Source organism: Sphaeramia orbicularis, chromosome 21, assembly GCF_902148855.1.
Source record: "Sphaeramia orbicularis chromosome 21, fSphaOr1.1, whole genome shotgun sequence".
NCBI classification, from domain to species: domain Eukaryota; kingdom Metazoa; phylum Chordata; class Actinopteri; order Kurtiformes; family Apogonidae; genus Sphaeramia; species Sphaeramia orbicularis.
In genome coordinates this window covers 21,885,249-21,910,323 of record NC_043977.1, presented here as the reverse complement: position 1 = coordinate 21,910,323, position 25,075 = coordinate 21,885,249, and the positions used below count along the sequence as shown (strand labels likewise).

The following is a 25,075-nucleotide window of genomic DNA, read 5'->3' as shown; positions in this document are numbered from 1 at the left end:
ACAGTTGTCTGGAGTAGATGTTATGGCCTTCATGGGTTCACACTTAAAAGATAACAACAATTTGCTTATCTTGTCTTTGTTTGTCTTCATTATTGTTGCATACTGAACAAGTAGAGATATACCAAACTTACACTACCAGTCAAAAGTTTGGACTCACCTTCTCATTTAAATGGCATGAGATGGACCACAGATGGCCAACAATTCAACATTTCCTGATACTAACTGCATGGTTTCCTTCCTGATAAACCCACACTGGATAAATAATTTAAAACTTGGAAAAGTAGTACTACAGATATTTCATGAAAATGCTTGCTTTTCACTCCCTCGTTCTCCCTCCCCCTCTTGAATTCAGCTTCCCAGTTTTGCACAGTTGATAAAGCTGGAGCATCATCCCCTATAGCAACCATGTTAGCATGAATGTCCTTGGGGGCTAACCCCTTTTTCTGCAGACATTTGATAAGACCACAGTGCAACGGATGGTTCACCAAATGTCTCTAGTACTACTTTTCAAAGTCCTAAATTATTTATCCAGTGTGGGTTTATCTGGAAGGAAACCATGCAATTAGTACCAGGAGAGGTTGAATTTAATGTATGCCAAGTTTCATTGCTATGGAATAACTCCTTCTTAGTCAGGCTATGAACTTTTCAGCCCCCCCTCATAGTGTTGATTCGATGGTGATTATGGTAATCGTGAATGTGTTTTAGCATGTGACTTCCCCTGCTGTTTAGAATATCAGTATTACATAGAACCCCTTTAAGGAATATATCTCAGAAATGCCTTGAGAAAATTTCTTGAAATTTGGCTCATAAGTCCAGTTAGACACACAGATGACCTAAAATGTGTTTGAGGCCAAGGTTCAAACAAATTATGGCCAAAATTTCTTGAAAAAGATAGAAATTCATGATGATTCAAAGACAGTGGATGCATCACGACAATCAAATGTTTTTGCTAAGCCGTTTATTGTTTTACTGTGTCAGTAAACTGTCTGAAAAGGGTCACTTCATGCTCCAGAGAGCCAACACAGTGGCATCACTTCAAAACAACAGTAAAAGCAGCAAAAACCAGTCGGTAATGCCACAGTGACTCTATCCACGTCTTATATGTAACTTCTGAAATAATTATCAGATCCCTTTCTGTAGAAATCCAGTGTAACGGCCCTTCAATGGGGCCTTTTGATGTTCTGTTCTTGGAAAATTAATTGTTTCCACTGTGCAGTCCATGAGAAGCTGGTGACACCAGCACCTGAGAAGATTACATAAACAAGTAATTGTTTATAGTAGCAATAATAAGATATTATTTTAGGGCAATTTGAGGTATTTTATAACGCTTTATGTCTTTGTGTGTCTGTTACCTTCTGAATATCACATTAGTTTTGTCTCTGGTGTAGGTTTTATGATTTCATTTATGTGTTTTGGTGTTTTCACCTGCTTCCACTCCAGTGTTTTACTTATTGCCACCCATCTTTTTTCTCAAGTTTTTACTTAAGACATTTTTCTTGCTAGTTCTGGTGCCATTTTACAGTGTAGCCTTAAATCACACCGGTTTAAAGGCTGCATTCAGCGAACAGATAGGATTGTAATGCTATTTGCCAGTTCCATAGACATGATACACATGCATTTATGCACCACTATACCTCTTGTTACCATCTTGTTACTTTGACAGAGCCTGCAAAGGGGTCTTGATTGAATAAACCCTGGTCAAGGACAATGTGTCTGGGGCTGGCTTTGTTATGGGAGTTGTGGAGACTTTGTTATCGTTCTGGCTCCATTAATTCCAATTCATTTTAGTTGCGTGATAACTAGCAGCGTCTGCTTGTCTGTGCTCTCACAAATCAGTGTGCTGTATTTCCAGATAAACATGAAGCCTGGTGTGGGAGGTTCTTCACTTCTTCTCTGTTCTCATGAGTTGACAGAGAGGACAATTAAAAATGGCAAGAGAATGGAGATCATAAATCCTCTAACGTCCAGTTAAATATAAAGAAATGGACTGTCTTCTATAAAAAGAAAACATAATAGAGAAATAGATCTACATATCTCTGAATGTGCACTGGCTAATTTGTTGTCAGCGGTTTAGTGAAGACACTCACCTTTTTATTACACTTCTTGCTTTAATCACGTTGGATGCACATGTTTATGTTGAATTCATCTGGACATACAGTATAATCATAGCAGGGTCAAATGAGTTTGTATATGTGATATCCTCATTATCCTGTTTTTCAGGCTTCTTGTAAATGCATTAATCACTGTAATGAAAGGGCTTCTGCTTTCCACAACATCTGGTATGTAACTTGTGTCCATTTTATTGTGGCATTGGACACTGGTTATCATAGTTCTGTGGTGTGGAAAATAAAATGTATTGTGATATATCTGTACAGCAGCAGTAAATGTCTAATTTCTATGACCTGTGCATGACTTGTTTTTAATATCACAAAATATTAATTTCCTAAACTATGAGGAGTCAGTCTTGAACATGGGAATGTCCTGTAAACATATTGCACAACTAACATGTTTCTATTGTGATGCAATGTGGAGACGTGAAGGTTTATTGTAAAACTGTTAGTGTCAGACTATGAAAATACGTAAATAGAAAAACTGTAAACTGTAAAGTCACAAAGATGACACAGTCGTAACTCTCTACAGAGTCTTTTCAGAGTCACTGAAGATGTCTCTGTAGCTGCAATGTGATCAAAGTTGCAGATATTTTTGCCTCTTTTAATACTTTTGGTGTTGGTGGTGTGTCTCATGTGTGAAAAGGGATGCAGTCCATCGAGCTGCTTTGGACCAAGCTAGAGGGTTTTTTTTAATGTCTTTACCTCAAATGGTGACTTTCATATTTGTAAAATGACATTTTAAATGGACAGACTTCATATGTGTAAAAGATAGTACAATTCAAGCTGGTCTTGATTGGTCTGATTGGTCATCACCAAATTTAATGAAATCAGTTAAATTATTAAGAACATAGTGACCATAGTGATTGGAAGAAAAATCAGCTTCATGAAATCTACTTATAAAGACTGACATCACATTTAAGAAAAATTTACTAGATGTGGACTTGTTTTGAGTTTATGTATTAGCTACCAAATACTGTATTATATGCTATTAAAAAGGATAACAGGATAAAATAGTACTATAGTTATTAATATGGATCATTTTGTAATTTGAAGTATTTTGAGTGATGTATCTTCAACAGTTTTAACATTCGGTAATAAAACTACCAGCTAACATTTTCAATACTGTATATTAATATATTCTTTATGTCGGTACCAGTCAAAGGTGATCTCCTGTTGTTTTTTTGCACATTCTTTCCTCTGTAAATTAGGATTTTGTCTTCATTACCTTAGAATCTTCCACAGAAAGCGCTTCTTCTTTCATTTTATGATGGTTAAGATGTAGTGTAAAGGTAGATTTCTGTCACCTCCTATATTTGAATAGAGTCCAGAATTAATATCCCTACAACCAAAAAGTTGAGAACTGACAAAATATATAAATGCATAGATATACATACTGTTTCATATATATATATATATACATAATGATTTCTTTGGCAATACATGCTGTTGATATTGTTAATATCGTTCATAGACATACATACTGTTAATACTGTAAATTTGCTTCTATTATATTTGGTCCATTTTTATTTTTTATTCTACTTAGCTCTATTCTTATGCTACTTTGTAAAATTGTAAAATTTATATTCTCTTATCTTATTTTGAGTTTTTATTGTAATTTTATATTTGCTCTATTCTTATTTCTGTAGCACTGGTGTTTTGTTAATATTGTTGCAGTGACTGGGGTAGCATTCCTAATTTCATTGTACATGCAATGACAATGAAGGCTTTTCTATTCTGTTCTATTCTATTCTAAAAACAGATGGTAGCCACTGTATTGTAGGGTGAGGTGAGATCAGGACAGAGTGGTGCAATCTCCAAGCTCACCATTAGATGCCACTAAATATTACACATTGAGCCTTTAAATGTTAAACTTTCTATTGTATTACTTTTCTTTATGTAAGTATTTATCAGTAATATGACATTTTGTGTGTATATAATTGGTGAAATGTATCAGTATTTTTGTGTCAAGTCCAAAAATAGCCCCTGCAAAGTCAGCAAAACAATGTGCTTCATGTGCTCTGTGGAAAACCTTGAGTTCCTCCGCTGTAGTTCATAGCAGGGAAGATAATTGTGTGTTAGATGTTTTAGCTTCCACTGGCCTTGTATATTTTACCTCTCCTCGCCATGAGAACATCTTTTACTCAGTTTTGTTTATCAGAGCTGCTTTTCTAAAAGGAGAGAAGAGGAAAAAAGCTTTTACATTTTCAAGGACTAAGGAGGAGTTTGTGTTGAACAGAGGAAACATGACTTAGTTTCTCACACTTTTCATTGTGGAGGATCGCACTTCAGCTGCCTTTTTTTTTTTTTTTCAAAGCTTCCGAAGAGTCACTTATAAAAAAAAAAAAAAAAAATCATTACCGCTAGTTTAGTTGTAATTTGCAGTTTATAGATGACTTTAATGACTATGTAAAGTTAGTTTTCGCATAGTTAACTGCGCTCTCAAAGCAGAAGCATGAATTTCCATGCAAGAAGAGTCACTCTGCCTGCCATCACGCCTCTTTGTCTTCAAAAGCGGGTAGGAATTTTACACGGATTTTTGTTTTTTTCGCTTTAACTTGGATGCTTTTTACTCTGTTAGCAAAGCGCTGTGTAATTATTTTTTTTTTACCAGTAGGTCTGTGTTAAAGCTTTTCAGACGAGGCACAATTTGAGCTGTGGTCCCTGCTTGTCTCAGAATGTCTAAATGGGTTTCCATAACTAAAACTAAATCTTATTTTTACATTAACTATAGATGGTTACCATTTATCACTCTAACAGTAAAATGTAAGCTATGACACTACAATAGCAGCTTAAAATTCTGTCATTTTAGCTTCTTTTTTTCTAATTTCTAACAAAATGGTTGAATCGCAAATGAGTGTTATTGTTAGCACAATTTTTCTTCAATGTTGACTTTACGAAACAGCTCAACAGTCATTCTTACTGAGCAAAGTAGCAGTTAGTTTTACAACATGCTTATCAGCGTGGCTTGATAACATTTGTCTGCTGATGTAATTCATCTCCTTCCTGCTGAATTTCCTGTCAAGCACATGTTGCTATGTAAAATATTTAGTATTTACGAGTACTCCTGTTCTGTTCGAGCGCTCAGACCAACAATACCATCAGTGACATTTCAGCAGACAGATGGAAAGGTGATAATAGCACCTGATGTGAAAATTAAAAACAAAACTCCTGTGTGAAGCCTTAGTTAAAGTGAAAAATTCAGAGGACATATCCCAGCAGTTTCTCAAAAAGACATGCCTGGAGGCCACCTCCTCACTGCTGCTCAGCGATAGAGAAGCAGCTGTGGGAGTGCAGTTCAAGGTAAAACCAGAGAAGTCTAATTGGCAAAATGGCTCACACCGTTCTGTCCTTGAGATAAGACGGTCTAATAGATGACTTTATGTTTAACAAGGCTATATTTAGTGCTACATACTCAATGTCTGGATTTACTCTGTCTTGTCCTGTTTTTTTCTTTTTCTTTTTCCTTCAACCAGAAACTGCACGTGATTTTCACTCTCCTTATTCTGATCAATACACATATATATAGCACCACTTAGGGTCAGAGTGTTTTACATATAGGCTGCAGCCTTATTGATAAGTCTGTGGCTCAATGTTGATTTATTGTTTGGATGTTTTTCACAAATATATGAGAATGAGACAAGATGATCATAAATTATGATAAATAAATGTGCACAAGTTTAGAAACAGTAGATTGCAGTAGATTGAATTTTTATTCAATCTACCACAATATACTAAATATAATAGATGTTGGCACCATTTTCAAGTATCTATATTCACTTTATTCTCAGCAGCTCACTATAAGGGATAAAAGAAACTCTGTCATTAAAAGTTGCAGCATTTAGCTAGATGTTAGGGTTCAATTTACTTTTAAAAAAAACCAGTGAGTATTTCATAAAATGTGAAATAAATAATTTTATTTTAAAAAGAAGACATTATACTCTTAAAGAGGAGGGACATAATCCAAAGGAGTGAATTTGATTTACTTGAGGCATGTTTAAAAATGAAGACGGACTCATTTACATGATGTTTCATTTGATTTATTTCTTTATTTGACAGGAACGGTGCTGATTAGTCAACACAAACATAAGAAATACTAAATGAGTCAGAGTTAGCCAAAAGGGTTAATTTTCACCTGTTGCCTGTGACCTGATGTTAAAAGGCAGCCTAAAAACAGAAACAATCTAGAAAAGAAAGAGCAAAGATCACAACTAATCCAAAACATTGGCAAATTGAAGTAGTTTTGTAGATGAATACATGTGTACCAGCAGTAGATCAGTGCTACTTGGTGATGAGATCAGCTCATCTGTTTACACAGCCTTACCTAGCCGGGCCAGAAACTCCGAACTAATAATTAACAATGTTTCAAAATCTACTCAGTGATGCATGATGATACAACAATTAATCTGCAGAGGTCAAAGTAATTACAATTTTAATGCTGGAGTTTTAATTCCATTCTCTGAAATGTTACATGGCTCACATAAGATGAGCTATACATGCTGCGTAAAATTCTGCAAGATGCCATTCTAAATGCACCATAGCCTAATTTGAAGACCTTGGTCATATATATATTACTGTAGTGAATCTAAAATAACCTGCAGAGAAAAAAACCTGTTTGGCCTTGGTGCTAGTGTGCCTTTGCTTTTGAATAGAATTTCATCGTTAACAATGTGTGAAATATTTTCATGCCTAAGGGTTAACACTTATAATTTGACATTAAATAATTTTTGATGTTTTTATAAATGGAATAAAATGCTATTGTAGTTACCATGGAGACAACATTGGTCTGCATGTGTGACTCTAATCTCCCTCCCTCTGGATGACCAATATATGGTCTAATAACATCATCCTGTGCAATATTTACCACATTGGTGCGTCTCCATTTTGAATTAGGATATCTCCCATTACATTTTCACATTTCATTCAATCCCTCCCAATCCATTTCTCTTTGTGTACATTTTATATTTTTGCTCACAAAATTATCATCCTTGAACCACAAATTGAAATGAGACGACTCTTGTGACCTATCTATCAAGAGTTAAAAATGGTTATTTATTCCCCCACGATTTCAGTATGTTTTGCTGCTTTTATGCTACTCTGTTCCATTGCAGAGATGCTTCCTTTACAGCATGATTTCTGATTTTCCTGTTGATGTGCTGCACTGAGTATGCTTTTGGTCTGAATAAAACATGAAGTTTAGTTTCTGAACCTTTATGCTGTTATAACCTTCAGCGCCTTTATACATTCCTTACCTCTTTGCCATTCTACTATGAAGCTTTAAGAACAGGTAATGCTCCAGGGAGAGTGTTTGCATGCACGGCGTCACCCATTTCAGCCATGGAACATGATGGTTCCTGTAGAGTTTCTATAGTTCTTAAGAGTTCAAAGCTTCAATATGTAGTAACACAACTTATAAACACTACTGTATAGCCTTGCTGTCACCTCTCCCTGTAAAAAAGTCATATAAAAAGCTGTTATGCATTCCAGTTTGCAGGCTTTGGTTTGAGTGTTTGATTGGATTTATTTAATGGTTCAAATAAAATCTTCAAAGAACTTTCATTTACTGCTATCTCCCAGACATCGAAGTCAACTTTGCACAGTACTGTATGCACTCTATAATAAAGTACATATAAAATACATTTCAGTTGGCCTGTGTTAAGAAATGTAAACATTAACTACATCTGGTGCAATGCTACATGCATCAAATAGGTTTCCTCACCCTCTGACAAGCCCTACCCTGTTTCTCGTGAAATGTGATGCCTGAATGATTTGATTTGGCCGAATCCCAGGAAGCCACTTCCTCAGACCAACTCAACTGAAACATGGTTATTTGCAGTTATCACCAGCAGTGCAAAGTGTGCATGCTGTTGTTTTTAATATCTTGGTTGGTTTGCTTTAAGTGATTATATGTTGTATTTGTATTGTCTGTTCCTCATTTGGTGCAGAATTATTATATATTTGTGGTGCCAAAAAAGTGTGATGCATACTAAAACTCAAAATAATCTGCCTAATACAGACCTGGTAGGCATCAACAAAGGCAGATATTTGTCTTGTAAGGCTAATCAGAGTCTAAACCAGTGTTTTTCAACCGTGGGGTTGCCTGGAATTCAAATGGGGTCACCTGAAATTTCTATTAATTGATAAAAATAAAAACTTACTAATGAAAAATTTATGGTGAGTTGGGAGACACAATCACAATACATAAAAGATATCACAAACTCTGAAGCTGAAAGTGAAGCACTGTGGTACTGTTTATCTTTCAAATGTTCATTGTGGCTGGTTTAAGATGCTGCAGCTCTTTCATAATTCGTAGTTTGAGTTCTTGTTTGTTTAGTATTAACTGTCCGCCTTGTAAATGCAAGTTTGACTGACTGTACATATCCTGACCAAGGAAAGTAAAATTCTCACTTTGTGCAGTAATCTACTCCTGACTTTTCTGCCTCCGTCCATAATAATATACATTATATAGACTAAATGTCATCTAAAATTAACGTTTATTTGCAATGTAGTATAGCAAACTAATACATGATCAGAAACAAATTCAGTTCATCAAAAAAAATGTCTCAGTTTTGAATGTCTGGGGTCTGCAGAAATTTGTGATGTTAAAATGGGGTCACAAGCCAAAAAAGGTTGGGAACCACTGAATTAAACACAAATGGTGTATTGAGGTACACGTCGGCATAGCTTCCATTTTTAGGATATATTCAAGTCAGGACATTTCTAATGAATTGAATTGAAAAATCTTTAATGTCCCCAAAGGGCAATTTGACTTGCAACAGAAGTATACATATCTCACATATCACCAAAACAATCAATCTCACAAAGTACAATAAATACAATAAATTCAATAAATACAGTAAATAAATAAATAAATAGGTCATCATAGTTAATGGTGCGTTGTTCCCAACAGGCTCGTCTACAGGCTATTTTAAAACTAAGACCTATTGTGCTCCAAACGTCACAGCTTGAATGAACTGACAAAACAGGAGCTCATTACTGTGTATCCTAGTTGATGTTGTTCTAGGATTGATTGTAGTATGTTTTTTTCCTTATTCTTCCATGAGGTGTCAGACCTCAGCTCATAGAGCACTGACCTCCTTTCCCTCCAGTAAAGGCTTCAGGCTCATTGTGAAACTGGCAATAGAGTTCACCAAGAGAAAAAAGCCATTCGGTCTTTACTGTGCCTTTCTCCCTGCCCCACCTCTCCCTCGCCAACTCCAGTTCATCCAACATGCATTACATTTAAGCAGCACCTTTGTAATTGCTCTCTGGGCTCTGGCAGGGCATTATACTGGGATCTGTGCTTGTCATTGGTGTGTGAATGTGAATAGAGAGGGGGTCTGGAGCCTTGTGACTGTCCTGTGTCTGTCTCTATCCACCCTCTAGTGAACAGATTTATCTTTCAATGTGAGGACAGGTAGCAGGTGATTTAAGGCAGTTTTTGTCTGATCGCCTCTTTGTAGTCTTGTGCAGACAGACAGTGGCACTCATTGCTCCCCAGCTGTTTGATGCATGTTTTTACTGAATATATCTTACAAAAATCATTTTTTGCAATGCTTTGTAGTCAGCTGTATATAGGATACAGAGCTTTTGACTCGGTATTCGGCTTTCCTCTCAACTGCAGGGTAAGTTTTGCTTTCAGATGGATTCATTTGTTCAGTCCTTGATGTCTCAGTTTGATCTTGCATCACTATTGCACCGTTTTCTTACATTCTTGAACATGATTTGCTCATTCTTTTGCTTTCCTCTGCAGAGACTTCCAATTTCCTGACCCATCCAATTAAAGGGACACATTTCGCTGACACTTTAATACACTTTTAAACCTGTTTATTGCATTCTTAGCCAAACTCTCTGCCTATTTAACTTGAATTCTCATCAGGAACAACATGTAGCATAAAGTGATGCCACACACCAAAGCATTTATAGCTTGAGCTAATTTGTAACAACCATCCTTAGACTGGCTTTTAACACAAAACTCAACAACATGTAGTGTACATAAGGGTACCATTTAAACCTCCTTTCATGCTGAATGCTCGATTGGCTGCTAATTCAGTGCTTCTATTGCAGGTAATCAAAGTTTATAATGAAGATAACACCAGCAGAGCAGTAGAGGTTCCCAGTGATATCACTGCCAGGGACGTATGCCAACTGTTTATCTTGAAGAACCACTGCATTGATGACCACAGCTGGACTCTTTTTGAACATCTGTCCCATCTGGGAATAGGTAAGAGTCTGTTTACTGCAAAGCTGGCATGCTTATGCACGCACAATTGTTTCACTGACATGTTATGTATGACGTATGAAATGCATAGTATTGTGGGGGGTTTGCAGTAGGTTTTTGCACAGAATCTTTTGATAATTTTAATCAATGAATCAAATTGTTGTGTTTATGGTAGTGCTTTAGTGTAACATAACATGCACACAGTCCATATTGTGGTGATTTTGACATGTTTGCTGCATAGATTTAGGTGTAGACTTTATTGATCCACAAGGGAAATAACTTGGTCACAATAGTTCAGTTGTATACAAAAAAAACCTCTTCAAAAAACACTAGGAAAGAAGCAAATAAAAAAGGAAAGTAAGTGTGAAGAGATAAAGAGCAATAAATAATATAAATGCATCTAAATATTTGCACTATAGTGGTGACTGTGTAGCGTAAACTTGAATAGAACAAATCCTAAATCAATCTATTGTGAAAGGTACATTAAATGAATACACAGAAGAAGAAAAAGTGGAAAACTTACATAAAGCCTATTTGTATTAGAGTTTTTTAAATAACAGCTATGTAAAGTTGCTGCCTCGTAAACATGATGTCTCGAAACTTGTAGACATTAAAAAAAAAATTTAATAATACGAAAAAAAAAGTTGCCCATTAAGTTGGAATAAAATAGATTTTTAAATCAATCAATCAATCTTTATTTATATAGCACTTTCCATACGGTGAGGACATAGCATTGTATGAGCACTTGTCATGAAATGATTGTGATCATGTGATTTATTCTGTACAGATTAACTGTACATGAGACTATGTATGTAACCACTGCACCTTGTCAAAGGTGTTAATTGATGTGTATAAGTAGGGAAAAAAACTAAAAATTTGTCCAAAAACAAAATTATTCCAACTTTTACAGGTAACAGTGTATATAAGAAGGATTAAATACTTTTTATGGACTGAAACTCCATAGCCTGTTTCTGAGGTCGTCATTGAGTCACCATTGTTTGCTTTTGTGTGGTGACCTCTCTGACCCGATGTAGTCTTAGTTTATTGTTAAACACTGATTAATATACGACAGTCTGAACAGTCCATTACTTCATCAATCATTTAAATTTCTAGGAGAAAAATTACATTGCACTGATTGACTTAAGGCCAACACTCCCATGCAGAAGTTATACATTGACCACGAGATTAATAATCAAACTCTGTGCCTCAAAGTTGTGCAATTAAGCACTTAATAAAAACCTTCTGCCCATTAACTAATATGTGATGTGATATTACTAGTTTCCTTTGGTTTGGATCTCTTATCTACAGAACAGTTGAAATTGGCCTTTGACTTTTATTAATTGTCTATCCCCCTGATATCACTAGAGAGGACTATTGAAGACCATGAGTGTGTTATGGAGGTTCTATCAGGCTGGGGGATGGACACGGACAGCCGCCTGTATTTTAGGAAGAATTATGCCAAATATGAGTTCTTCAGGAAACCCCTGGTGAGTTTGTGGACAAATAGTCTACATTCCAAACCACTCCACCTGTATACCAATCACTAAGCATTGTGATGTTACTCAAATATTGACAGGACTTTTTCCCGGATCACATGGTGTCCATATCCAGTGAAACCAACAGGACGGTGGATCACTCTCAGCTGATACAGGTATTACATCCTTTTATTTACATCGTGCTCTCTTTAACTTTGAGTGGCAGTTTGTTACAGTGAGGTTCCCAACTTCTCCCTTAATGCGTTGTGAACTTTGAGAATCTAGTGTACACACACACATCTATGGACAAATATTTCTCTACCCAACACAGACCTTTCTCAACTCCAGCACTTGTCCAGAGATCCATGGACACCTTCATGCCAAAGAGCAAGGCCGAAAGTCTTGGAAGAAGTTCTATTTTGTCCTGCGGAGGTCAGGGCTTTATTTCTCCAATAAAGGAACCTCTAAGGTCAGTAAAGCAACAGACTGTGAAATGGATTGATGTGAAAATAAAATGCAACTACAAACTACAGTTTCCCTGTCACAAATAATCAACAATGCAATGTGCTGCTATTTTAGTTGTATGCGTTTTTTTTAACTTACAGTATGTCTGTTAAAAAGAAAATGGGGACCTGATTCACATCACTTAAGTCACACTAGATACAATTTTTCAGACTTCAGGCTTAACTACTACTACTACTACTACTACTACTTTTCAAACAAAGTACAATGTTTTTACAAGAAATCTAAAATGACAAAATATACAAAAGTTTTATAAAAGATGAATAAAAGCTAATTAAAGGCAAGGCAAGGTTATTTATATAGCACATTTCACATACAAGACAATTCAAAGTGCTAAATAAACAGATAAATAGATAAAACAGATAAAAACTTTAAGCTTAAAAGAAACAGTGCAGATCTGAACTTATGAATAAAAACTCTATTCAAATGCAGCTGAGATCAGGTGGGTCTTTAACCTGGATGTAAATAAACTGAGTGTTTCAGCTGATCAGAGGCTTTCTGGAAGTTTGTTCCAGACATGTGGAGCATAGAAGCTGAATGCAGCTTCTCCGCATCTGGTTCTGACTTTGGGAACTGACAAAAGACCTTGATCTTGATTTTCAGTATGAATACAGACCTTGAAAGCGGGGCCTCATGATCCTTCTGACTTTCTGGGTTTGAATAAAATTAAATAAATAACAAGGTAAACATGTAGCTCAGATAAAACCAGGATATATTCTGCTGTAAAATTACGATTTTACTTGGTCCCCTTTAATTTTCAACCTGGACTGACAACCACTGCCAGAGGGTCTTGAATTTTGCATATAATCTGGAACCAGGCCATGAAGAACTTTAAACGTAATTAATAAAATTCTAAAACAAACAGTTACCCAGTATAAAGCCACTAAAACAGGTGTAATATTGAGAGGTTACCTGATTATTGAAGCATGATTGGTTGATTTCTAATGCAATGTGTGTCAAACATGATAAAGCAGCTCCAATCTATTAATATGATAGTGGATCATCTATTAGTAATATATTACTGTATCATTAATAGTATATCAAAATAGCTGGAATTCATTTTTTGATGTAATAGTAATGACAGCAGTGGTATACTGTCATTACTATTACATCAAGTATAAAGTGTAAAACCTTCAAATTAGTTCTGGACTATCCTGCAGTAAAAAAAAAAAAAAAAATACTCTCAGGAATATCAATGTTTTAGGCTACTGTTCAGTTTATTTTTGCTGTGATGTAATATACAGGTATGGGCAACTTCTCATTTTACTTTGGAGTTTATAGAACATATACGTCTGCAGTTTAATTTCATAGTTCATCTGTAATCACTTTTCCATTGACCCTCAAATTGCACAAATATAACTAGTGCACAGGAATTTGCCTCATGGAAAAACGACAATTTTGCCAAAACTCTTGTTTTTCCATGAAAAGTTTTTGTGCTGGCAAGAGGTGGTTTTTCGGGCATAGTGAAATTGGTATATCACACAAAACTGTAATGGAAAGACGTTTTTCTGCAACCAGAGTCATGTGAACAAAAAAAAAACAAAACACGGATGTTGAAGGATGTTACAACAAGCGAAGAAGAGTTTTAAAAGAAACACCAGGAAACTGAATTATTTTTAATTTAGTACAAGATAGAGGAGTAATATAATAATAATAATAATAACAATAATAATAATAATAATAATAATAATGATGATGAATATATCTGTAAATCAAGGTGATATTTGTGTTCACTGCCATGTTTATGGAATGACTTCTCAAGTCATCTCGCGATAATAAATAAATCATTGGATTTGTGATTTTTAATAGAAAAACTGACATCACGTACTTCTGTTTTTTTGACATTTAGTCCAATCCAACTTTATTTGTAAAACACTTTAAAAGAACCACAGTGGACCAAAGTGCTGTACAGAAAAATAAATAAAAACCAAAATAACAGAGTAAAATGCAAGAATACATTAAGAATAAATCAATAAAAATACAGAAGAATAGATAAAACCTGAATAAAAGAATGGAATACAAGAATAGATTAAAAACATAAAAAGCTGTACAATTTAAAAACAACAACAAATAAGAAAATAATAGTAAATATCGTTAGTTTTACACAGATGTCCAATGGAAAAGCCGCTTGTGAGACGTGTAATCAATGGTTCAACTTTTAATACAGAAGTTGGTATGATTTGACTTGGTGTTTTTTTTTTTTTTTTTGACCCAAACAATGACTTGACTTGTCTATAGGATTTTCTTAAGCGACTGTTGATTGCACATGCATAACTTACTCCAACCTCTACTATTACATGAAATTAAATTATGTATTTTCTTAGAGTTGCTGATTTAAAAATTGCAGACTAAGCATTCACTCCAATTTTACCACCTATGATTGCCTCACAAATACAATCAGATTTAATATTCATACATTTGCATACATTGTTTATTTTAATAAGGTGAACATTTGCACTATTTGGGAGAAAATATAATTAATTCTGTAAAATGTCTGTATAATTTATTACCTTAATCTACAGTATGTACATCAGATGCATCCTTGTTCTGTGTTTGTACACTGAAGGGTCACCAGTTCATCTTCTGTAAATATCTCACTCATATTGCTAGAGGGCAGTGGAACAGGTTAAGCTTGATTTTCCTTAGGTCAGCTGGCATGACAGTCAGGCAGGAACGGCGCTCTCAATGCTGCTGACAAGTCAAGCTTATACCTGTGCACCAGCCTTGCCAAGAAAACCACTTCTCAACTGCTTTCATTTCCTACAGAAACAGTAGACCTTTTGTTTTGTTGTACAGGAAGGCTTTAGTACGGCATCTTTCTTTACTCTACTTGGTTTAACGTTCATCTGCGGTCAGACACATGGCTAGTCAGTCAGCACAGGCACAAACATCTATGGTATTACTTTAAATAGGGAAGTTGGAACAGTGTGTCACATGAAAGCAGAACAATGGTAGTCTTTGTGCTCCTTTTTTTGGCCAAATTTATCATATCATATTATCATTGTGACTGTTTACACTGTTTCAATAGAGTGCTTAGTAATATGTCTATATTTACCCTTAAGACTTTGTCATATGTTAAATACAGCGTCAGTCATTGATAACAAATACTGTGTTTGGATTTAGGTGTGTTACCCTCCGCTGTATTCAACATTAGATACTGTGCTCCTTCTGTTTAAAAAAATTGGACTGTCGGTAGGATTTTATTCATATTTTGGCTGTTATTGTCCTTAAATATCTATATTTAACAGACTGTAGGAAATAATCAAGTTCTGCATATTTATTGGTGTATTAAGGACACTCCAAATGAGTTTTATGTAGTATTAATAGTCCAAAGTTTACACAGCAGGGGCAAGTCATGTACCAGCGCTATGTAACCAGAGACTGTCATTGAATACAGTATAAACCTCACTGTTTACACACATCTATATTAAAGTATCATCAGGTTTTCTTTGAACTAAAACTCATAGCTGTTTACTTTTACAGTATTTTGATGCTGTGTCTTATTATCTTCATGTCTGCTGATAGTTTACACCAGTGTTTTTCAACCTTGGGGCCACCTGGAATTCACATGGGGTCACCTGAAATTTCTAGCAATTGCTAAAAATAAAATAGAAAATTACTAATAAAAAAAATATATGGTGAGTTAAGAGAGACAATCGCAATACATAAAAGACATGACAAACTCTGCAGCTGAAACTGAAGTACTGTGGTACTGTTTATCTTTCAAATGTTCATTGTGGTCAGTTTCAGATGCTGCAGCTCTTTCATAATTCATAGTTTGAGTTCTTGTTTGTTCAGTATTAATTGTCAGCCTTGTAAATACAAGCTGGACTGACTGTACATATTCTGACCAAGGAAAATCAAATTCTCACTTTGTGCAGTAATCTACACCTGGCTTTTCTTCTTCTGTCCATAATAGTATACATTATATAGACTAAATGTCATCTAAAATTAACATGTTTGCAGCATAGTATACCAAACTATTACATGATCAAAAACAAATTAATTTTATTCAAAAAAAGTCTCAGTTTTGAATGTCTGGGGTTGCCAGAAATTTGTGATGTTAAAATGGGGTCACGAGACAAAAAAGGTTGGGAACCACTGGTTACCTCCGCCAAGGAGGTTATGTTTTTGCCAGGGTCTGTCTGTCTGTCTGTCTGTCTGTCTGTCTGTCTGTCCGTTAGTGTGCAACATAACTCAAAAAGTTATGGACAGATTTTGATGAAATTTTCAGGGTTTGTTGGAAATGGGATAAGGAAGAAATGATTAAATTTTGGTGGTGATCGGGGGTGGGGGGGCCCACTTCCAACAAACCCTGAAAATTTCATCAAAATCTGTCCATAACTTTTTGAGTTATGTTGCACACTAACGGACAGACAAACAGACAGACAGACAAACAAACAAACAAATAAACCCTGGCAAAAACATAACCTCCCTGGCGTGGGGGGGGGCCCACAGGGGGGGCCACTGATCAGCCTTGGCGGAGGTCTGCGCTCTCCGAGTGCTTCTAGTTTACGCTATGGCTCTTTTAGCTTAGCTCTGATTTTACACAGAAAACACACACAGTAAAACCACAAATCAACTCCATTTTCTGTATGGTTTTTGTTGTCATTAGCTGCACTAAAGATCTGTTTGGAATCATCCAAAGTCGACAAACAGCAACTTAGCAAAGTTAATAACATCACATAATAATTTTATATCTTAATAAGCCTCATAATCAAATGTACTCGTGTAGAAGTGCTGTGATTTCAGCATCGAACTCCATTCTTATAACCCGTAAAGATCCAAACATCCACCAACATCCTAAACCATCTACTGATCTAAACTGTTTAATACCAGTTAATCCACTAATCCTATCAATATATGTAAATAATTAGTGTAAAATACAGTTTCTTGTCTTTTCATGGTCATCAGATATGACCCATTTGAACATTCAGAAGCTCCATAGTGAATGTGGAAACACCATCATCTTCTACAACATTGATTCACTAGTAAAACCCATAGAGTTAGATCAATAACAGTGGATGGACACACTGGGTTTGTGTTCAGTTAATTATATATTTACTGAAAAAGTCTCTCTTTCTTAAATTTTTTCTGTTTTTGATATAATAACCCTTAAGTTTAATCTGAGCTTTAATGAACATCTACTTTATCATTGAATTAAATATTGAAAATACATGATTTACACTGAAAAAGCACAAAATACTGAGGATAATATCATAATAAATGATGATAAATCACTTAAGAAAATTTAAATGATACTCTAACAATACTCTAACAGACAAAAGGAGAAGAAAAACAAAAAGAAGACGTTAACAATGAACTGAAGGAACACAATGACAACATTAGATTCAATGTGACAGGAAAGAATAGACCAGATAAAAAGTATAAAGAGTAGAAAAAAAAACAAAAATCCTGGTTGAGACCTTGGTTTTGACTTTCAGGTGTATAACTCTCTTCATTTTACAGGAACCAAGGCACCTCCAGTTCATTGCAGACTTCAGTGACAGTGACGTCTACACAGTGTTCTCAGCCAAAAAACTCCATGGTGCACCCGCAGATTATGGCTTCTGTGTCAAGGTACAGTCACTTCCTTTTAACCGCTTTAACAAGGATTGTCGCCACAAACCATGGATGTGTCAAACAGAGCAAAAAGACTTGAAGCAGAACATTGATTGTAACTTTGTTCCCCAGTCGTCAAAGTGTAGTTCAGCCCGGGACTTGAAGCTGCTTTGTGCAGATGATGAGCAGACCAGGACCTGCTGGATCACAGCCATGCGGTTGTTAAAGGTTGGCTTACTAATCACTAACTCTGTGGGATGTCTACGAGGGGGAATGCTCAGTAAGTGCTAGGGACAGTTTTATTTTTGGGGAGAGGCCCAGGGCAACTACTGAGTGATGTTGGATTAGTGTACTGGAACACAAAAGACATAAATCACATAGTAGCATATTAATAATTGTTCTTAAATTTTGTCATTTCTCTGTGTTTCAGTTTGGGATGCAACTTTACCAAAACTTCATTCAGCCACACCAGAAACAAAAAGCTTCACCAATGGTAGGCTCAACCTCCTCTATGTTTTTTTTTTTATTTAATTTTTTTGATAATCTTTTTATTAGGACACATTTTCAGTACACACATCCTCTCAGCACTGGTACAAGCATATGTCCAATTTTCCAATTTTATAAAAAGAGAAAAAAAAAAAAAAAACAGCTAACAACAAACAAAAAGTTAAGCTTAAAAAAATAAACAAAAAAAAAGAGAACAGTAGTAACCACACACATACACACACACACACTGGTCCACATTCACTTAATTACGAGTGTTATAGCTATTCTATTCTGTTATGTTTTCTATAGATGTTTTATTAAAGTAGGCTGAAGCTCCTCTTTTTTTTTTTTATAATAATCTTTTTATTAGAACACATTTTCAGTACACACATCCTCTCAGCACTGGTACAAGCATATGTCCAGTTTTCCTTTTTTACAAAAAAAAAAACCTAACAACAAACAAAAACTTAAGCTTAAAAAAAAAAGGAGAAAAGTAGTACCCCCCCGCTCCCCACCCACATTGGTCCACATTCACTTACTTACAAGTGTTATAGCTGTTCTATTCTGTTATGTTTTCTATAGATGTTTCATCAAAGTAGGCTGAAGCTCCTCTTATTATTATTATTATTATTATTATTATTATTATTATTATTATTATTATTAGTATTATTATATCTTTCCTGTATGTCCATTCAACAGTAGTAGGGTCAAAACACAGTAATGTCCCATTAGAAAGCAAACTTTCATTGCTTGCCATTCCAATATTTATTTCAATATAAAGTAGCTCCTTGTTTTGGATAATCCCTTATGGTCCAACTAAAGCAAAAATGAATTTAAAAATAAAAATGTGGGTCATTTAACAACACTAATCTGTCAAACTGTCTCTAAAGTGTCCCGTCAGAGAGATTTCAAATACCGTGTTTTGACCCAGTGGAAGAAGTATGGAGGTCCTTGAGTAAAAGTACTGCAGTCAAAAATTTTAATCAATATCAGCAGGTTAAATTATGAGAAGTAAAAATAGACATTGTGTAGTATGGTTATTGTATTTTATTTATTAACTTTCTTTATTGGAAGCAATTTCACAGGCAACAGCATGACAGTGCAATGTGATAGAAAGGACTTCCATTCTTTCATTTTTCTTTTCATCCCTCCCACAATCCCACCCTACCCGAAAGAAGGCAATTCTTAATGTAAATCCAATATTGACATGTGATTAGTACAGAATACATACGATAATTCTCTAATTAAGAAAAATAAGTAGCTAAAATAAATTAGAAAGAAAAAGAGAAATGAAAGAATGGGGGGGGGGGGGGGGGGGGGTTAGTGTTCACAATCGGGCAGAGATGTCAAGGTTTCAATATGTTTCAGTTTCAATATTTAAGGAGCCATTGAGGGAAAATCTAAGCTTTTCAAGTCTAATGGACAGTAACAGTTCTTTCACCCACCTGCTATGAGATAGAGGTTTAGGGTGGTTATAGTTGAAGAATGTAAGATGCCTGGCCAATAAAGTGGAAAAGGTTATTGTATTTTATATTATTATTATTATTATTTTCTTTTTCTGTTTTTTTAATAAATGTTGTTTTTAAGCTAACTAGTTTCTATAGTGTTTGGTAATTAAACCTTCAGCAGTGCATCATATTCTATAATATGTTGATGTTTGTAGTGTCTCTGTCTGTGAGAACCAAATGCTTCAAAGTAAATTTTTCATGAGCTCATAAAACCAGGCCTGTTTTCTGCTTTGTGACAATACATTTTACAGCTAATTCAAGATGTTTTTTTTAAGAGTTTATGGATTTTAAGAAGGAGGAAAATTTTCTTGAAGCCTACACCTTCAGTTTATCGTAAATATTTGTATTTATTGTTCCCTGCCTGTAGCACTTTGGGGTTTTTAGATAAAAAAGTGCATTACAATTAAAATGTATTATTATTATTATTATTATTATTATTATTATTATTATTATTATTATTATTATTATTATCACATTTTTCACGGACCCAAAGGGGATTAAAAACTGGAATCTGCAAAGTAACTAAGGCTGTCAGATAAACATAATTTAGTAAAAAGTACAATGTTTGCCTCTGAAATTATCATATAAGATTAAATAGAATGTAAATGCTGAAGTTCAGTTGCTCATATTTGCACAACGGTTCAGTGTTTGACTATAGGTTCTTCCGTACATACCCCATATATTAACATTCACTACTGCAAAATTCATCATCCTCATGTCCAGTAGCAACACCTATAAGTTTTGTTACCAAAATCTGTGCAAAAATTTGCAGCATCTTCATTCCCCACATACCAAAAAATGGGAAAAACTAGATGTAGAAGAAGAAGTATTTAAGTCAGAGTTGTGTTAATGTTTGTTTTTTGAGTTCAATATGTTACCTTTAGCACATGCTACAACATAGCAGTGCACTTATGTTATTGCGTAGGACAAATGAGACACCTTCTGAGGATGAATGTAGGTTTCATGACCCAGAATAGCCCCAGACTGCACTGGGGGGATTTTTATGGCAGTGAACACAATATATTTATAGGTTTCAGACATGCTAATGAAGCCTCTGCCTTCTAAAAATACGCAATGATCAGCTGCGCTCAGATTTAACAACTCATCACCTCTTCTCTGCCGTCGGAGGGTCACATGTGACCAACTACGCTGCCAGAAAGATTAGTTTGAAAGATAGGGGAGAGCATGAATGTGCCAAAAGCAGTGGTAAGCTGCTGTGGATATTCTGTGGTTTATTTGACAGATTTAGCAAAACACGTGTTATGCCTGTTCTGCTTCATGTGTTCACAGTTACTGTAAATGCTCCATCCTCAGTTTAAAACAACACATCTTTAAGCACAGAAACAGAAGAGAAATCTCGTTTATATTATAAGGTTAATAGTTGAGGTATAAATGCGGTGATATAACAGATTTCTGGTTGTTCTGTGCAATCATATTGAGCACTTTTCCTTTTAATTGCCACTCTTATCTCTTTTCAAGAATCATTCAGAAGTGATGAAAATGGACTCACATTTCTCAGACACTAGATGGCAATGCTATACCACAAGACCGCAGAACATGGCCCGTTTTCTTCCTATACAGGACATAATGTTAAGGTTTACAAAACATTAATGCAAAAATTGCCATAAGGAAATTAAGAAAAAAGTAATTCTGACATTTCCTTAATTCAGTCCATCCAGAGTAACATGTCAGCATCTGATATTTTCGCCTTTTTCAGAGAAGCATCTCAGAGAATTCACTGGTGGCCATGGACTTCTCTGGCCAAAAGACTCGGGTGATTGAGAACCCGTCTGAGGCGCTGTCTGTGGCTGTGGAAGAAGGCCTGTCATGGAGGGTGAGCTGTTTGTGCATCTGAAAACAACATCCTACATTTTAGCATATCTAATTAAAATCTGCCCATATAATATAAATAATAGAAATGATTTACAGGGAGGTGAGAAACAAGAAAAACTAAAATGTAATTATCTGCTGCTGCATTTAATGCCCTTATTTTAGGTATATTGATATAACTGAATGTGTGTATTATTAGCAGTATTTTTTTTTTATTATGTTATGTGCATTACTTCAATTAACTCTTTTCTCTTATAGAAGAAAAGCTGCCACCGTCTGAGCGGCCATGGTAGCCCATCCACATCCCAGAGCTTAGTGTCAAATATAGGTTTGTCAGACATTTTATTTTTATGATTTGCTGTATGTAGAAGCAAGTGGACAGTTTGAAACATGATTTTTTTTTTTTTCTTCAGCTCTTCACTTGACTCAGCCTTGGTTCCACGGCAAACTGTCTCGAGATGAAGCTCAGCGTCTAATCACTCAGCAGGGTCTTATTGATGGGTAAGCAGCTACTCCTCGTATTTTGTTCACTTTTTAAGACATTTAGCTTATTAGTAGCAGATTGAGATTTTTTTTTATCATCCACTAAATACAGTACAGTCATGAGTGAAGGAGTAAAATGTCCATTTCCTGCTAAATAAAATTCAAAATGTCTGAATCTTACATTAAATATTGATGCATTTTACAAAATAATTACCGAGTGGTAGACTAGTTCCAAAATATACATTGTAAGAAGGCATGACAAGTAATACTATTAATAAAAATGAATACTGCATTATTTAATTTAGCACTTATTTAACATATATTTGTATTATTTTATTATGTAATCAGAATCACCACCTGTGCCATGCTTAATTTTTTATCTATAAAAGCATAAAAACTAATATTTTTAGAGCTCCATAATAGACAGGACTATATACAGTAAGTCTGTAAGTACTTATACATTCTGTTTTGATTTTTTTTTGTAAATTTCAGATATATTTTTTCCTGAATTATAAGAAAAAAAAAAGTGCATATGTTTAAATGTGTGTTTTCAGAGTGTTTCTACTAAGGGACAGTCAAAGCAACCCTAAGACATTTGTGCTGTCACTGTGCCACACGCAGAAAATCAAACACTTTCAGATCTTACCTGTGAGTAAAATCCTCAATTTTAATCTAAAAAGCCTAATATGCTACTATTTCTGTATTAAATGTATATATGAGCCTCAGGTCCAGTCGGCCACCTGTTACTTGTCTAATGCATTTGTGTGTGTTCCGCTGCAGGTAGATGATGAAGGGGAGTTATTCTATAGTCTGGACGACGGTCATACAAGATTCACTGACTTGATCCAGTTGGTTGAGTTTTACCAGCTGAACCGTGGGGTCCTTCCCTGCAAGCTCAAACACCACTGTGCTCGGATCACCCTGTGAACATGGGACCCAAGAGACCCCCGAGGGCCCACATGCACCTTAACTCCAGGGCCCTTCTGGACAAACGGTGCTTTCGTGCCTTCGAGAAAAAAAAACATATAGTAAATGAGCAGACGTGTTGACTAAAACCACTGTCAATCCACACATCCATTAATGCTGTGGAAGCTGGTCCATCTTTTTTTTTTTTTTTTTTTTAATACACAAAGGTGAAGCTGATAAATTTAGAGGTGCTGAGACTGGAGACAGTTTTGTTTGTTGGACTTGGTTATTCATTAGCCCTGAAATGTGCCCTCGAGGCCAAATAGCTTCTGTATTTCCAACATCATAACACCAATGAGAGAACTATGTTTTTCTTGGAGAGTGACGTTCAGTAGGTGAGTTTTCTCTGCATTATGTGTACAATACTGACTGTCAGGTATTGGAAGTTAAAGAATGCTGAATCCCAACCAGGGCACCTCAGTTTATTTACAGGTATTTACTGCTGGGAATTTTACAACACCTCTATCCTGTTAAATATGAGTAAAACTAAGCTATCTTACTTCTCATTCGAATTGTATTCAGGTATTTTTTTTTTTTTTAGTAAGTGATTATTGTTTTCTATTTGAGAGATGAAATGACCTCTCAGGAAGTGTCACTATACATGCTCTGTAATCTGGACTGAGGCTGCTGCACAGTGGAAAAAGAGAGGCAAGGTCGGGGTGGGAAATTGCGCACCGCCTCACTAATCCACGTCATACATTTATTAAATATATGTTGGTAAAAGAAATGCATTATGAAGTTTAAGCCTCTGCGTGAGCGAGGATTGCAAACTATATGTCACCATTCTAAGCCATTAAGATGAAATCAGAAAAACCATGTGACTGATTTTGATCATATCTGATTACACTGTATAATGAAATTTAGCTGTTAAATTTCCCAAAGATTCAGGTATACAGTTGGGTTTGTATTCCAATGTTGTTATTGTTGTACCGTGTCAGATTCTTGTTCTGTTTTTAAAAAGCTAGAAATGCATCATCTTTTGCATCTTTCCTCTTTTTTTTGTCCGGAGAGTGCATAGAACAAATGTCATTGACTGCATAGTTTTATAATAAAAAACATTTGTTTTTAACGTATGAACTTGGATTATTTATTGCCACACTTAACAGTCTATTTCAATACAACATGATAAACTCTTAATAGTTTATAGTACCCCAGCAGAACACTGGCATAAAATCTCAGCCTTTATCTAACACATTAAGCTGCAGGAAAAAAAACTATTATAGGCTTGTATATTTCACAGTAAATAGAGCATTGAGAATTATCCTTTCAATGCAATGACAGACATTAATGCAACACTAAAATTAAATGTATACCAGAGCCATCTTATCAGTGCACAGTGGGGTGCTTCTCTACTTAGGACGATTTTTATAGTGAATACATAAGTCATGTTTTTAATGGGATCCGGCACATAGTTAAATTTAGTCCCACTATATAGCTTATGTATGGGACACATTATCCTTACATTGTCAAATATGATTTACGGAGTCCTCTTGGCAGTATATGAACCAACTGTATATGCTTTATATACTTAGATTAGGCCAAACATATTTTGATAACCACTAGATGGTACTAGAAGCATTTTGGTTTTGCTTGTCCTGTTAAACATTTAGAATCATAATGGATCTAGAGCAATTAAAATTACATAATACACATAAAATGTGAAGTATTCAAGTTAGTTTCAGTTAAGTTACCTGAAAGACTTCACTGATACTGAGCATCTGTTGTGCAAAGAATTATCTTTTGGCACCTCGTTGATTTAGAAATGTCTACTTTCACTGTAATTGTGAGTGAAACAGTCTTACATGTCAAAGAAATCAGTTCAATGTAAACCTATGAGACTTTTGCAAATGGTTTATAACTGAGCAAAAAAAAATATTTCCTGGAATACAGAAAGCTTAAAAATTGATGATGTTG

The 25,075-nt window shown here is 35.2% G+C and overlaps 1 protein-coding gene across 1 annotated transcript in view; it reads left to right on the top strand.

Moving 5' to 3' along the window:
• Nucleotides 1–23,238, top strand: part of grb14 (growth factor receptor-bound protein 14) — a 31,970-nt gene extending 8,732 nt beyond the window's left edge. The window contains exons 4-15 of the mRNA XM_030124876.1: nt 10,176–10,332; nt 11,695–11,816; nt 11,906–11,980; nt 12,136–12,273; nt 17,796–17,906; nt 18,021–18,116; nt 18,319–18,381; nt 21,600–21,716; nt 21,971–22,040; nt 22,126–22,213; nt 22,750–22,843; nt 22,976–23,238. Of these exons, the coding sequence (XP_029980736.1) occupies nt 10,176–10,332; nt 11,695–11,816; nt 11,906–11,980; nt 12,136–12,273; nt 17,796–17,906; nt 18,021–18,116; nt 18,319–18,381; nt 21,600–21,716; nt 21,971–22,040; nt 22,126–22,213; nt 22,750–22,843; nt 22,976–23,122 (1,278 nt within the window). The 3' untranslated portion in view covers nt 23,123–23,238. The remainder of the gene's footprint in view (nt 1–10,175; nt 10,333–11,694; nt 11,817–11,905; nt 11,981–12,135; nt 12,274–17,795; nt 17,907–18,020; nt 18,117–18,318; nt 18,382–21,599; nt 21,717–21,970; nt 22,041–22,125; nt 22,214–22,749; nt 22,844–22,975) is intronic.
• The last annotated feature ends 1,837 nt before the right edge of the window (nt 23,239–25,075 follow it).